Source organism: Bacillus rossius, chromosome 1 (genome assembly GCF_032445375.1).
Source record: "Bacillus rossius redtenbacheri isolate Brsri chromosome 1, Brsri_v3, whole genome shotgun sequence".
NCBI lineage: Eukaryota > Metazoa > Arthropoda > Insecta > Phasmatodea > Bacillidae > Bacillus > Bacillus rossius.
The window spans coordinates 376,122,981-376,135,990 of record NC_086330.1 but is presented as its reverse complement, the minus strand read 5'-3'; the positions used below and the strand labels follow the sequence as shown (position 1 = coordinate 376,135,990).

General features: G+C 46.4%; 1 protein-coding gene across 1 annotated transcript in view; it reads right to left on the bottom strand.

The window, feature by feature from the left end:
- Positions 1-2,277: 2,277 nt before the first annotated feature.
- The window catches only part of LOC134528539 (ras-responsive element-binding protein 1-like), a 129,198-nt gene continuing 118,465 nt past the window's right edge, over positions 2,278-13,010 (bottom strand). The window contains exons 3-5 of the mRNA XM_063362256.1: positions 7,460-11,021; positions 5,938-6,754; positions 2,278-5,669 (exon numbers count right to left, since the gene is read on the bottom strand). Coding sequence (XP_063218326.1) covers positions 5,202-5,669; positions 5,938-6,754; positions 7,460-11,021 — 4,847 coding nt within the window. The 3' untranslated portion in view covers positions 2,278-5,201. The remainder of the gene's footprint in view (positions 5,670-5,937; positions 6,755-7,459; positions 11,022-13,010) is intronic.

Here is a 13,010-nt window from a genome sequence, read left to right as displayed (position 1 = left end):
TAGGTTGCGGAAATGTGGCCCTATGCCCGATTATCACGTTACTGTGCGTCCTCCGGCGATGATTTTAAACTATCGTTGTATCGTATATTATTTACCTCTTGTTTGTTTTTCACGAGAATTGACAAAATCATCATAACGCCTAATGATATATTTCCACCGCAAGACACCTAGCGCTAGAGTTGAATAGCGGACGTCGAACGAACTATGGAGACAGTAAGTGGTCACTTTTATCTGGCGAGTGTCCAGACCTCCCCTTCTTAGACCGTGGTCTGTCTGTATGTCTGTTTGTTTGTTACCTTTACCCGGCTGAACGGCTTAACGGAGCGTAATGAAATTTGGCAAGGAGATAGATTATATCCTGGGGATGGACATAGGATATCTTTTGTCTAAAAATATAATCTTTAAACGGGTTAAAAAAATATATCTTAATTTTATGTAATGTGTCATAGATATACAAACTGTTAGTGTCATTCCTCTATGCCTGCCGAGCAATAGCTTTCAAGCCATTACGTTACGTTTTTCTATTGTAAGGAACTAAGTAGAGAGTAAGGAAAAAATGAAGATCTTGACAGTTTGTAGTGTCGCCATATTTGTTTCAATTTTCAATACCGTTTTTGTATATTACAATTTAAATTGCAGAAAAAAATCATTATTCATAGGTAGGTAATAAGTTTTTCTATTTGTCAATATTGTTATTAAGGTAGATAGGAGTACAGTAAATGCCTACATTCTTATATTCCTTTATATCTCTTTCGATTTGGAGTGTTTCCGAGCCATTCGGGGTCCTCAACATCACCCCCCCCCCCCCCCCAAGGTAGTTAAAGCCCCAAAATTTCGAAAGTTTAAAATTTTTTAAAAATCTTTCTCTTTCAATTTTGTTTTCGAGCCATTCAGGGTCCTCGAACCCCCCCGCCCCCCTCTGGGAAAAAGCCCCAAAATTTCGATAGTTATAGGAATTTCAAATATAATTTCTTTCGAGATGGGGTGTTCCGAAACATTTCAGGTCCTGAACCTCCACCCCCTCCCCTTCCCCAAAAGTGAAAGCCACAAAATTTAGAAAAATTGGAGGAAATTGTATTAAAATTAAGTCATTACGAACTAACGTCTCCGGGGGATGGTGGAACTTTTACCCAAAGTCGACTTCCCACCCAATTTTGAGGGAGGGGGGGAGTGCAAAACCCCAAAATTACGAAAAATTTAAAAAATTTCTTAAATTTAAGTATACTTTTTTACTATTTGGAGTGTTTCCGAGCCATTCGGAGTCCTGAAACTACCCTCCCCCCACGAGGAGTCAAAGACCCAATAATAAAAAAAATTCCCAAAATTTCGAAAACATATTCTCTTTCGATTTGGAGTGTTTACGAGCCATTCGGGGTCCTCAACATAACCCCCTCCCCCCTTCTCAGGGGTCAAAGCCCCAAAATTTAAAAAATTTCAAAAATCATTCTCTTTCGATTTTTAGTGTTTCCCTGCCATTCAGGGTCCTCAAAATCACCCCTCCCCCTCTGGGGACAAAGCCCCAAAATCTCGAAAATTTCAGGAATTTCAAATATAATTTATTTCGAGATGGAGTGTTCCAAACCATTCGAGGTCCTGAACATCCACTTTCCGCAAAAGTGAAAGCCCCAAAAATTCGAAATATAAGAATATATATAATTGGATGTTGGCATGTATGAAGTCGATAAACTCTTACATTGTTTGACCAATCGCCATGAAAGTTGGCACAGCGATGTGTTTTTATCATGGAGAAGGTTTTTATGCTATCCATTTTTTTTGTACCTCGCCGCTAGATGGCGCTGTAGCGCAACAACTTCTAAACCTTTCAACCGATCGCCATGGGTAAACAGAAAATCATAGTTTACAGATACACAAACAGTAATTGTGTGTCATTTCTTAATGTCCACCACACTGGACATATCGCTATCCATTTTGCTGTAGCTCGCGGATAATATATCACCCGGTGTTCAGCCCGGGCAAAGCCGGGTACTGCAGCTAGTATAGCAATAAAAAAAGTACATTGTATTAGGAAGTTCTGTGTGAATATCCATACCTCATTTCACTCACAGTAAAGTCAGTTGATTCTAGCTGTTTTTAAGTTAATGGTTGACTTACCATATGTATCCTCCCAAGAAAGGAAGTTGGTTTAAGCCCTATAAAAATTATTATATACATATAAATTAAAGTTCATAAAACAATTAGCAAGGTAGGTTTAAAGGTAAATAAAATAAAGTGATTTATTTTTACTAATAGAGTACTTAAACCATTGAAAAGGCTGTATTTTTTTTGTGAAATATCTTTATTTGTGTGACAAGAGTGATACGAAATTTACAAAGGCATAACTTCGAAATATAACTTTTTATGTACAAATAAAACAGTTTAAATTAAGAATTTTTAAATATTCTGACTATTTTTGACATATAATTTATATAATATTAGGTATTTACAAAAAAAAAGCCTCATTAATCCCTTGAGTGTAAGTACACTTTAAAGCACTTGAAAATAGCTTGAACAAATACATGAAAAAAATATAAATACCATAACTTATAACATTGGTTCCATGCTATTTCATTATAATTCACCCTGACAAGAGGATAAACGTGACTTCCAGGGTTTGATCAGTGAATGACATGCTTGGAACAGCACACCAGGATTTATGATTCCTTTACAAAGACAGCAATATCTCTGAATCAAACCCCACGTTCTAAAGTTTCCTTGAGAATTCTTGAACAATAAACACATGAGAACAAATAAATTTGCATTGAACACAAATGATTTAAACAACTTGATAAAACTAAATCTCTAAAAAAAATACACTCAAAGACAAAAATTACACAAAACAACCAAAAATATATAAAAAATACTTTGGAAAAATGCACCCATTCCTTTGCTAGACCCTGAAATACTTATGCTAGGTACTTCACTTCAAAACACAGATGCTGAGACAAATGGAACCGAACACACACTTCACACCAGAAAAAAAAAGTGCACAAGAAAGCCACTTTTTGATTTGATTACATAAACAGTTTTTTTCAATAACAACACACAATAATAAACATTTTGTGCACTATAAACTTTATATTACAAATGGTGCAGGCACTAGAACAATATTACTTAGCAATTTGGTTTGCATCTGTCCTAGCAGACTAAATTTGTACCATAATTTACATATGTATTTAACACACTGCACTGCAAACACACAAAGGGTGTTTTATTGCAATTCCACTTTTAACAAATATGCAACTTACATGCTCAAATTTTTCAACACAACCTAAGCACTGAAATTGATCACCACAAGCAACACTAAACCTTCAAAAAAGTATTGCTATCATGTAACAAAAAAAAAAACATGAGCTGACTAAACCTAATTGCTAATTACATAAACTTCTGCTTTGGTATGTAGCTGTTTTCAGTTTTGGATCATCACATACAATGAATATCCACACAAACAGAAATTACCCTCAATTGTGCAGTCAACGTTTTGAAAAATAAAACTATTCTGATTATGGGCTCCTACAACAAAACATATTTTACAACTACAGCAGTTTAACATCGCATTTTTGGCTTCCAGCCAATTATTTGCTAAGTTATTGCATTATTTTTGGTCTTACCAATTGAAAATTTTGGGAAATTTTACATTACCTACTTGTTAAATAAAAAAACTATCTTATAGATAGCAATTTTTAGCAATACCAAAGAAAAAAAACACTTCTCTTGATTTGCATTCCTTTGTGCCACACCCAATTTTTCACTGCTAAAAATTTATGTCACCTAAACAATTAAAAAAACCGTACACGGACAACAGTACATAAACCACTTTATCAGTACAGATAATTAATTAACTTTTACTTGCTTTCTGTAGTTTATTTTAATTGGGAATGATGCCAGAATACTTTAATAGTAGAAAAAAATCAACTGTGCAGTGATAAATACCAAGTTTGAAGGGCAAAAATAAAAAAAATAATAAATACATCAGCATCACACAGACTAATAATAACAATAAAAATATATTAGTAAGATTATAATAAATAATTTTATTCTAAGACTTGAAAACTATAGCTTATCAGCTATCAGTCAGTATCCCTTTTTATTCTATTAGTTACTTTAACATGGGAGTGCTACATTTAAATATCACATGCACTTTTTAACGTATTGATGGCGACATGGAATGTTTATATATAATAGGTAAAAAGTTTGATATGCCTTGGTAAGAAAGTTATGAAATAAAAGGAAACAGGCACATGTGACTATGATTCACACACATGTACATATACACACACACACACAAATTGCATTGTGTATTATATTACACACCATATGTCACTGAGTAATTGCAAAACATAAAAAAATTTTGTAGAGAAAAATGCAAACTTATAAATTTTATTCCCATTTATCATGACTCATTATACTCTAATTTCTTAATGATGGAAGAATAATTACCGAGCATTAAAAAATTAAATTTTAATGGAAGAAGATAAAGTTTAATCTGATGGTTGCAAATTTAAAATTAATGTGATTTAAGTTTCGAAGGATACCCTGTCACCAAAATCCCTACAAATAATAGAGAAACAACCTGAAGGTATAAAACTCTTAAAGTAAATATACTGTGTTTTGTGTATTATGGTACTTACAGGTGAGAGAGTGGGGAAAATAAGTAACTATTCTGTTCAATAATCACTCATAAATATCATAGATCTCTGTTTGAAGCATGTTGTGCATATTTGATTTAAAGAGCATTGTTTTAATACTTCCCAATGGAATGAAGTGTCTGAATTTTTCATTCTATATTGTCCGTGAACAATACTTCCTAAGTAGAAAACAGTTTACAAGTCGTTACCACTTACAAATTAACACACAGCACATATTCAAGCACACACCAATACCGCTAAGTACAGTTTAATCCACGAAAGTGCACTTGGAATGTAAGAGTATATATATATATAACTTAATAAATATTGCTTTCATACGACCGCTCTCTGAAACAAGTTAACGAGACGCATGCACATAACCTTCAAAAAAAAAAAAAAAAAAAAAAACAATAATTCTTTGGAAAATCAATGGATGTTTAGTTGCGATCACAAATATTTGGAATGTCGGAATCATGGGTAACACAACAGTTTCTTTGATATGGTAACAGTTTGAGTCTCGGTTCCGGGATCACCACGCGCGGCGCGGCGCGGCACGGCACGGCACAGTCTCGGGCGCTAGTCGTGGCCGCCGTTCTTCACGCCGAGCAGCTTCGCGGCGTCCTCCGGGGACTTGGACAGCAGCACCTGCTCGATGATGGAGCGGTCCTGGATGTCCAGCATCTTCTCGATGAGACCGGTGTCCGGCTCGAGCAGGCGCGCCTCCTTGCTCGGGCCCCAGTAGCCGTCGTCGCCCGCCGGCGCGATGTTGTTGTTGTTGTGGTTGGTGAGCCTGGCGGGGGGCTTGTCGGGCGGGGGCGGCGGCCGGGGCACCACCACGACCAGCCCGTGGGGCTCCTCGTCGCCCGGGGGCGGCGCCCCGGAGCAGGGCCCGTGCTTCTTGCGGTGCCGCAGCATGCTGTGCTTGAGCGTGAAGCGGCGCCGGCAGATGTCGCACGAGAAGGGCCGCTCGCCCGTGTGCGTGCGCATGTGGCGGCGCAGGTCCTCCGCCGACCAGAAGCGGCGCAGGCAGAAGGCGCACATCACCTGCGGACACGCCCCCGAGTCACGTGTCTTACATTCCGGAGGCATTTCAGTTTTGTCAAGGTATCTACAAAACTCGACATGGTGTGTGACTCCCTGGAGCTGCCCTGGGATTTATGGTTTTATCTGTAACTTACAATTTATTTAAGCTCTAGAATTAAAAATTTAAAAAAAGCATAATTTTCTTGAATGTATTTTGCTGTGTGCAAAACTCTTTAACAACTTTCCAAACGTAAGTGAATGCCGCAGGTGACCCAGGAGGAAGGCTCACCTTGCGGTTGGCGTAGTCGGGGAACTTGCCGCGCAGCTGCTCCAGCCCCTCGTCGCCCGGGGCGATGCCCTCGTCGTGGCCGGGCTGAGGGCCCTCCTCGCCGGGCGAGGCCTCCAGCGCGCCCTTCGACTCCAGCAGCTGGAACTCGGGCGGGTGCTGGTCCCGGATGTGGTCCAGCGCCTCCTGCCGCTCCGCGAACCCGCCCTCGCACAGGTGGCACTTGAAGGGCAGGTCGGAGGACGACGAGGAGGAGATCGGGCCGTGGGCCTCGGGGGCGGGCACCGCCTCGGGGGCCGGCTGGGGGGGCGGGGTCCTGGGGCGGGCCGCCTCCGCCTCGTCGCAGTCCTCGCCGGCGCTGTCCTCGGCGCCCGAGAGCCCGCCCGTGTGCTTCGAGGCCAGGTGCTTGCGCAGGTTGCTCTGCGTGGAGAAGGTCGAGCTGGGACAGGCGCTGCACTTGAAGGGGCGGTCCGGCACGTTGCGCATGGTGTAGCCGGCGGCGGCGGGCGGCGAGGCCTCCCCGGCGCTGCTACCACCGCTACCACCGCTGCTGCTGCTGCTGCCGGCCGGGGTGCTGCCGGTAGCACCGGCGTGCTTCCTCAGCAGGTGGCGGTCGCAGTTGGACTTGGTGGTGAAGAGCAGCGGGCAGTGCGGGCACTTGAAGGGCTTCTGGCCCGTGTGCGTGAGCACGTGCCGCCGCAGCGAGGACGACCAGGGGAACTTGCGGCTGCAGTAGGGACACGACACCCTGTTGGGGGCCAGCGAGTAGGCGCTCTTCTTCTTCAGGCCGCTGCAGTTGCCGTGGGTCTCCGACTCCGATCTGCAACAAGCCACGGTCGTTGGTATCTTCGCAAACCTTTCCAAGAGAAGAACTGGCACATGATTCACAAATAAAACAATGTCATAGCTACATGAAAAATGTGCAACAACAATACTTAGATTATTTACAACATTATAAAGTTGTTTTTAAGATGCAAATAATTTAGTACATTTTTAAGGCAGCTCAGGTGTCATTATATTTTGAGTGGTTGGTCAATTTCAACACTTATTACGAGAATGCAACACTGTGTCACTTTTCGGGGCCAAGGAGTACGCACTCTTCTTCTTCATGCCACTGCAGTTACATTGACAAGTGTCGGCAACATTTACGATCTAAAGCAGTCAGCAGAACAAACTGAACATGTATACAAATTACACCTATCTTTTTTTTAAGTTTCTTTTTAAATTTCACTCTTATTTTAAGACTTATTTCAATTTGCTATAGTTTATAATTTTAATACTCAACACATTAATTTTTTACACTGGTAAATTTGATGTATAAGATTTACAGCTTAGGTGAACAAAAATTAAACCTCAAGCCACCCTAAACCTAAATTATGATAAAATTACGGTGTTTTGGATCTATTTTATATATATATATATATATACAGAGAGAGAGCGAGAGAGAGAGAGAGAGAGAGAGAGAGAGAGAGAGAGAGAGTAAAGAGCTTGTAAGGCAGAAGGCAGAAGCCGGCTAGTCCCTCACCTGTTCTCGTCGCTGCCCGAGTTGTTGCCCTCGCTGTTGCTGCCGGCCACCAGGCCCTCCTCGTCGTCGTCGCTGCCCTCCGCGCGCGCCTCCTCCTCCTCCTGCGCGCCCTGGAAGTACTGCCGGAAGGCGCGGGTCTGCGTCGTGGCGTTGTCCAGCAGGCGCGACACGCTCGCCAGGTCCACGCCGTCCTCCCTCCTGCTCGCCGGCTGGTCCCCGGGCTCCTCGTCGATCACCAGGCCGTCCTCGTCCTCCTCCTCGTCCTCTGCCTTCACGGCGCCGGCGCACGGCTGGCTCAGCTTCTGGGCTATCGCCAGTTTCACCTCCTCCGAGATGTACGGCTTGTGCTCCGGCTCCGGCTCCGGCCTGGGCGCCTCCTCGACCTTCGTGTTCCTCTCGGAGTCCAGCGACGGCACGCTGAGGTCCACGTGACCCAGGCTGTCCAGGGAGCTCCTGGAGTCCTGGGAGTGGGCCGGCGCGCCGCCGTGGCCTCGTCTGCCCAGGGATCCGCCGTTCTTCTGCCGCTGGCTCCAGCACTGCGGGTGCTGCTGCTTGATGTGGCGCTCCATGTTCGAGCGGAGCGTGAAGCGAGCCGAGCAGAACTCGCAGGAGAACGGCCTCTCCGTGCGGTACCGTCTCTGCTTCTGCTTCGGCATCAACACGCCGTTCTTTATCACCATCTTCACCGACGCAGACGTGTCTTTCTCTCTCACGACCGGTTTCGGCGATGCGGTTAACTTGGGGGGAGTTGCAGGGAGGTTGTTGATGATGCCCTCTTTACTGTCGATGGTGGGCGAGAGTCCTGCGTTACCAGCACATTCCATCTTCACCTTACTTTCGGGATAGTCGATGATTACCTCGGGTTTAGTCCTTGCGCACATTTCTGCCATTGTGGCAGTATCAAGCAAGGTTCCTCCAGAACCCAGCTTAAGACCTCGTATCAGTTCCTTGTGCAGCCGTTCTTTCATCTCCGCAAAGTCCTGCAAGTTACTCCCCGTGAAGAGGTTGTGGTTATGAGACGACATCAGATATGGCACTTGAAACAAAGGCTGCGCAGAGAAGTAACCATTGTTGTTTAAGTACAGAGCATGCCCAGGATACAAGTTCCCACTCTTCCGTTCCACTTTCGGCATGGGATTGGCACCGAGACTGCCCGGAGAGAGAGAGCTTTTGTAGATCGCTGGGGAATTAGCTGGCGGAATGTTGATTGTAGTGATTGGAGACTTGTAAGGTGGTGCAAATACCGATTGCACGGGAGTGTTTCTGCTGAACTCCATGCTGTGTACCAGTGGTTTCCTAGATAAGTCCTGCGGCTGTGTTTCATTCACATCTTTGGCACCAAGTTGGACTGAAGAAATAGGCTTCTTTTTACTTAAATCTAAAGCATCCATACTAAGATCTAAAGGAACGTTGTCTTCATCAACGTCTTCATCTTCCACCGCATTATCTTCAACATCATTTTCATCATTGTATTGTTCATAGCACTTTTTCACAAACTGCATGCAAAGATTGGATGTTCGAACTTGGTCTTTCAAAAAAATTCTTTGGTCTTCAGAGTGCCTTTTAAACAGTAACGCATTTTTTATAAGATTATTATTTTTGGTAAGGTTGACTAGCACACTATCATCAGACACTGTTTGATTATCATCGCTGTCTTGCATCTCCTCGTCGTCAGCAAAATGAGTCATGGTGGCAACCTCGTGGGTTTCCCACAATCGGTTCTGCGATGGGGATGTTTTCTTTGGTACGTGGTTGGCCGCAGAGCGAGAACTGTCCTCGTCCTGTGGCTCCTGGACATCTGTCCTGCTGCCCTCGTCCGACTGCCCGCTGAACACCAGCGCCCTCTTCACGTCGTCCCGGGCCGAGAGCGCCTTGCCCTGGTTGCCCTGGCCGCCCTGGCCGCCCGGGTCGTTGGTCGGGTCCTCGGACGGGTGGTAGATGATGTAGTTCTTCACCTCGTCCTTGGGCAGCTGCGAGTGGCGGTTGCGCAGGTGGCGCTCGCAGTTGGCCTTGGTGGTGAAGGCGTAGTTGCAGAGCGCGCACTCGTAGGGCCGGTCGCCGTTGTGCGTGCGCATGTGCCGCACCACGACGGCCTTGTCGGGGCTGGCGAAGGGACACATGTTGCAGCGGGGCAGGCCGCCGCTCGCCGCCAGGTGCACTCGGTTGTGGCCCTTGAGCGCACGCAGGTTGGGGAACACGGCCGCACACAGGCGGCACGGGAACTCGCCCTTCAGCTTCATGCGGCGGAACTCGGCGGCGAAGCAGTCCTGCTGCTCGTCCTCGCCGTGGCCCGAGTCGGACGACTTGGCGGCCGAGTCGGGCGGCGTGGTGTCGCTGCGGGGGCGCGGCGACGAGCACAGCTCCTGCAGCAGGCCGCCGGCGGAGGTCAGCGACAGGATGCTCTGGATGTCGGCGAGGTCGCGCCCCCCCGTGAAGTACGAGTCGCCCTCCAAGCCGTCATCCCTGCGCGGGTAGTCGGGCGGCGGGGACAGGGACGCCGACTTGGTCCGCAGGTCGAGGCGCGCCAGGAAGTCGTCCTGCTTGCGCTCGTCCTCCTCGGACTCGCAGTCCCGCAGCCTGGCCTCGCGCACGCCGTCGCAGCTCTGGCGGTGGATGGCGAGCGCCTTGCCGCACGGGAAGGCCCTGGCGCAGAGCCCGCACTGGAAGCGGTGGAAGGCGCTGGTGGCGCGGTGCAGGGACTGCTCGCACACGGCCCTCGCGATGATCGGGAACTTGTCGCTGGAGAAGTCGACGAAGGTGAGGTCGCGGAAGCCGAGCACGGGGGCCGCCTTGCCGCCGCCGGCCTCGCCGAAGTGCTTCATGGTGCGGTGCAGGTTGAGCGCGCGGTGGTTCTTGAAGACGAGGTTGCAGAGGTGGCAGCGGGCCTTGTACTCGGGGTGCATCTCCTCCAGGTGCGTCTCCAGGACGTTCAAGGACGCGAAGTCCACGCGGCAGCAGACGGGGCACGCGTGCTTCCTCCGAGCGGAGTCCTCGCCATCCTGGGAGAGGTCCAGCGCCCTCCGCCTATCAGCGTCGCCGGCGGGCGCCGGGCTGGAGAGGCGGCGCCGCTTGGCCTCGACGGGGGAGGCGCCGTCCTCGCCGTGCGTGCGCAGGTGGCGGTGCATGTTGCCGTTGGTCGTGAAGGACACGCCGCACACGCGGCAGCGGAACGGCCGCTCGCCCGAGTGCACCAGCACGTGGCGGTCCAGCGAGCTGCCCGAGCTCAGCGCCTTGCCGCACACGCGGCACACGAAGCCGCCCGGCGGGGCCGCGGCCACCGCCTCGCCGCTGCCGTTGTGCGAGCGGATGTGCAGCGTGAAGTCGTGCTGCGAGCCCAGCGCCGCGTCGCAGATCGGGCACAAGTACTCCCGCGAGCCGCCGTAGTCGTCCTCGTCCCCTCCCTCCTCGTCCTCTCCGTCGGTCTTCTCCTCCGAGGCCTCCTCGCCGCGCGGCTCGTCCTGGTGGTCGAGACGGCTCGCCTCCTCGTCCTCCTGGCGCGACCCCGCGTCCGTCCGCGACGTCTCCTGCCGCGCCTCCCCGCCGCCCGCCACGGCCGAGGTCTCTGCAACACCCAGGCGACCTTCGTCATTACAGCACCCACAGGTACACACAGTCACACACCGCGCGACACCTGCCTGTTCCCGTGACGATGCCCGGGAGGCGAATTCCATACCCTAGGTTGACTCGCCGACTGCCCCTTGAAGCGTGCTGGGATTGGTCGCGGCTCGAGTGGGGGAGAAGGAGGGGAAGTGTTTGGCAGTTCGGGTGAATAAAAATGTTGTCATGACCTGGTGGTGTGGCAAAAGCCAAGAGTAGGCTTGAAATAAATAAATAAAGGTCAACATATAGGCGAGGAAGTGTGATGTGTACAGCCTCCTAATCTAAAATACACATCGAAAAGAATATTTCACAAAGTTAGAATGGTAAAAATGCGAAATTGTTAACAATGTAGGTTTTAATGATATTTCCGAGGACTGAGATACTAATGGTTAGTCCACATACCTCGACCTCGGTCAGTGGTCCGCGGACGCCCAACGTCCGCGGACGAATGCACACATCTGTGCTGTCTACATGCTGCTGGTCCGAAGCAGGTCCGAAGTGAAGCTTAGCAGTCGTAACACCAGAGTGCAGTAAATGTGCGAGGCATTTGCTTTTGTCTACATCGAGTTGTTTTCATTTAAGTTGTCTGCTAGATTGACATATGCATAGTTTCTTTTGTTTCAATTGTTTTGAAATTTAAGTTTGCCTTTTTGGAAGTAATTGTGTTTTTCATTCCTGTTCGTAGCAATTGTGTTTTAGCGTAGTTGTTATTATTATGAATTAGTTAATTTTTCTTGGCATTCGATTGCCTTGAAGATGAATTCGTACGACATTAATGATTACGTACTTCTGAATTTTGCTTTTATTTTATTGACAGCGACATTTTCAATATATTGTGATATTTAGACAATGAATAACTTATGTCTCATATTATAAATAAAATTGATGATCGTTATTTGTATCTCGTTAAATTTTTAATAAAGTTTTTTTTGATAACATGTATTGATTTAATTACTGCAGGTTATATTTTGTACATTAATTTTGACAATATGTTAAATAAATAAATATTACAACATGATATAATTGAGCTTTTATCATACGTGGGACAATATTAGGTGAATTATTGCCTAAGCAGTTTTAACTTCAGACGAATCTTCGTATAGTTTTCAAGACGTCTGCTTTCGCACCATGTAAAACCACAGTGTAAAACAAAGAAAATGTTAACAAACACAAACCTCAAGTCGTTCTCTTCGCGACCAACTCGTTTTTTATTTCAGGTCAAATTGCTCCCAACTCTTTCAACTCCCGCGAGTCAAACAAATCTCTGACTCGTCCGCGGACTAAAAGTTAAAGTGTGCGAATGGACATGGGACATGGGACATGGGACATGGGACATGGGACATGGGACATGGGACATGGGACATGGGACATGGGACATTGGGACACCGGGACGTGATGTCAGAGGGTCACGTGCACCAATCAGCAGTTAGCTGTCCGCGGACTACGGTCCGAGGACGAGGTATGTGGACTAGGCTTTAATGCGACAAAGATAGTTAAGAGCTAAAAATACGATGTTGGGTGAAGTTCTCAAAAGTTACTAAAATAGATTGTATTGTTGAGAATTTTAAAATTTAAAAATAATTGGTTAGTATTTAAGATTCATGCATAGTATCTTTCGGTTGATTTTAACACACCTTCTACCAGATCAGATTCCGTGTATTATTGGTTCAAACTATTCATTAGGTTAACGCCTTTCTTTCGATTAAGATATGCAAAAAAAAAAAAAAAACAATTTTACGATAATCTGCTTTAAAAACAATATTTAAAACTATTACCAAGATCCTATACTTATGTAGGATTTGGAGTGTTTGTTGACAGACTCTTAAATGTTCACTTTGAACTAAATGTTACTTAGTAGATATCAATACAAATTCTTATTTATACTAGTTATATTGTTGCCACCATTTCAGACAAAATTTTGTGATGTTAATTATAATACGTATATATATAT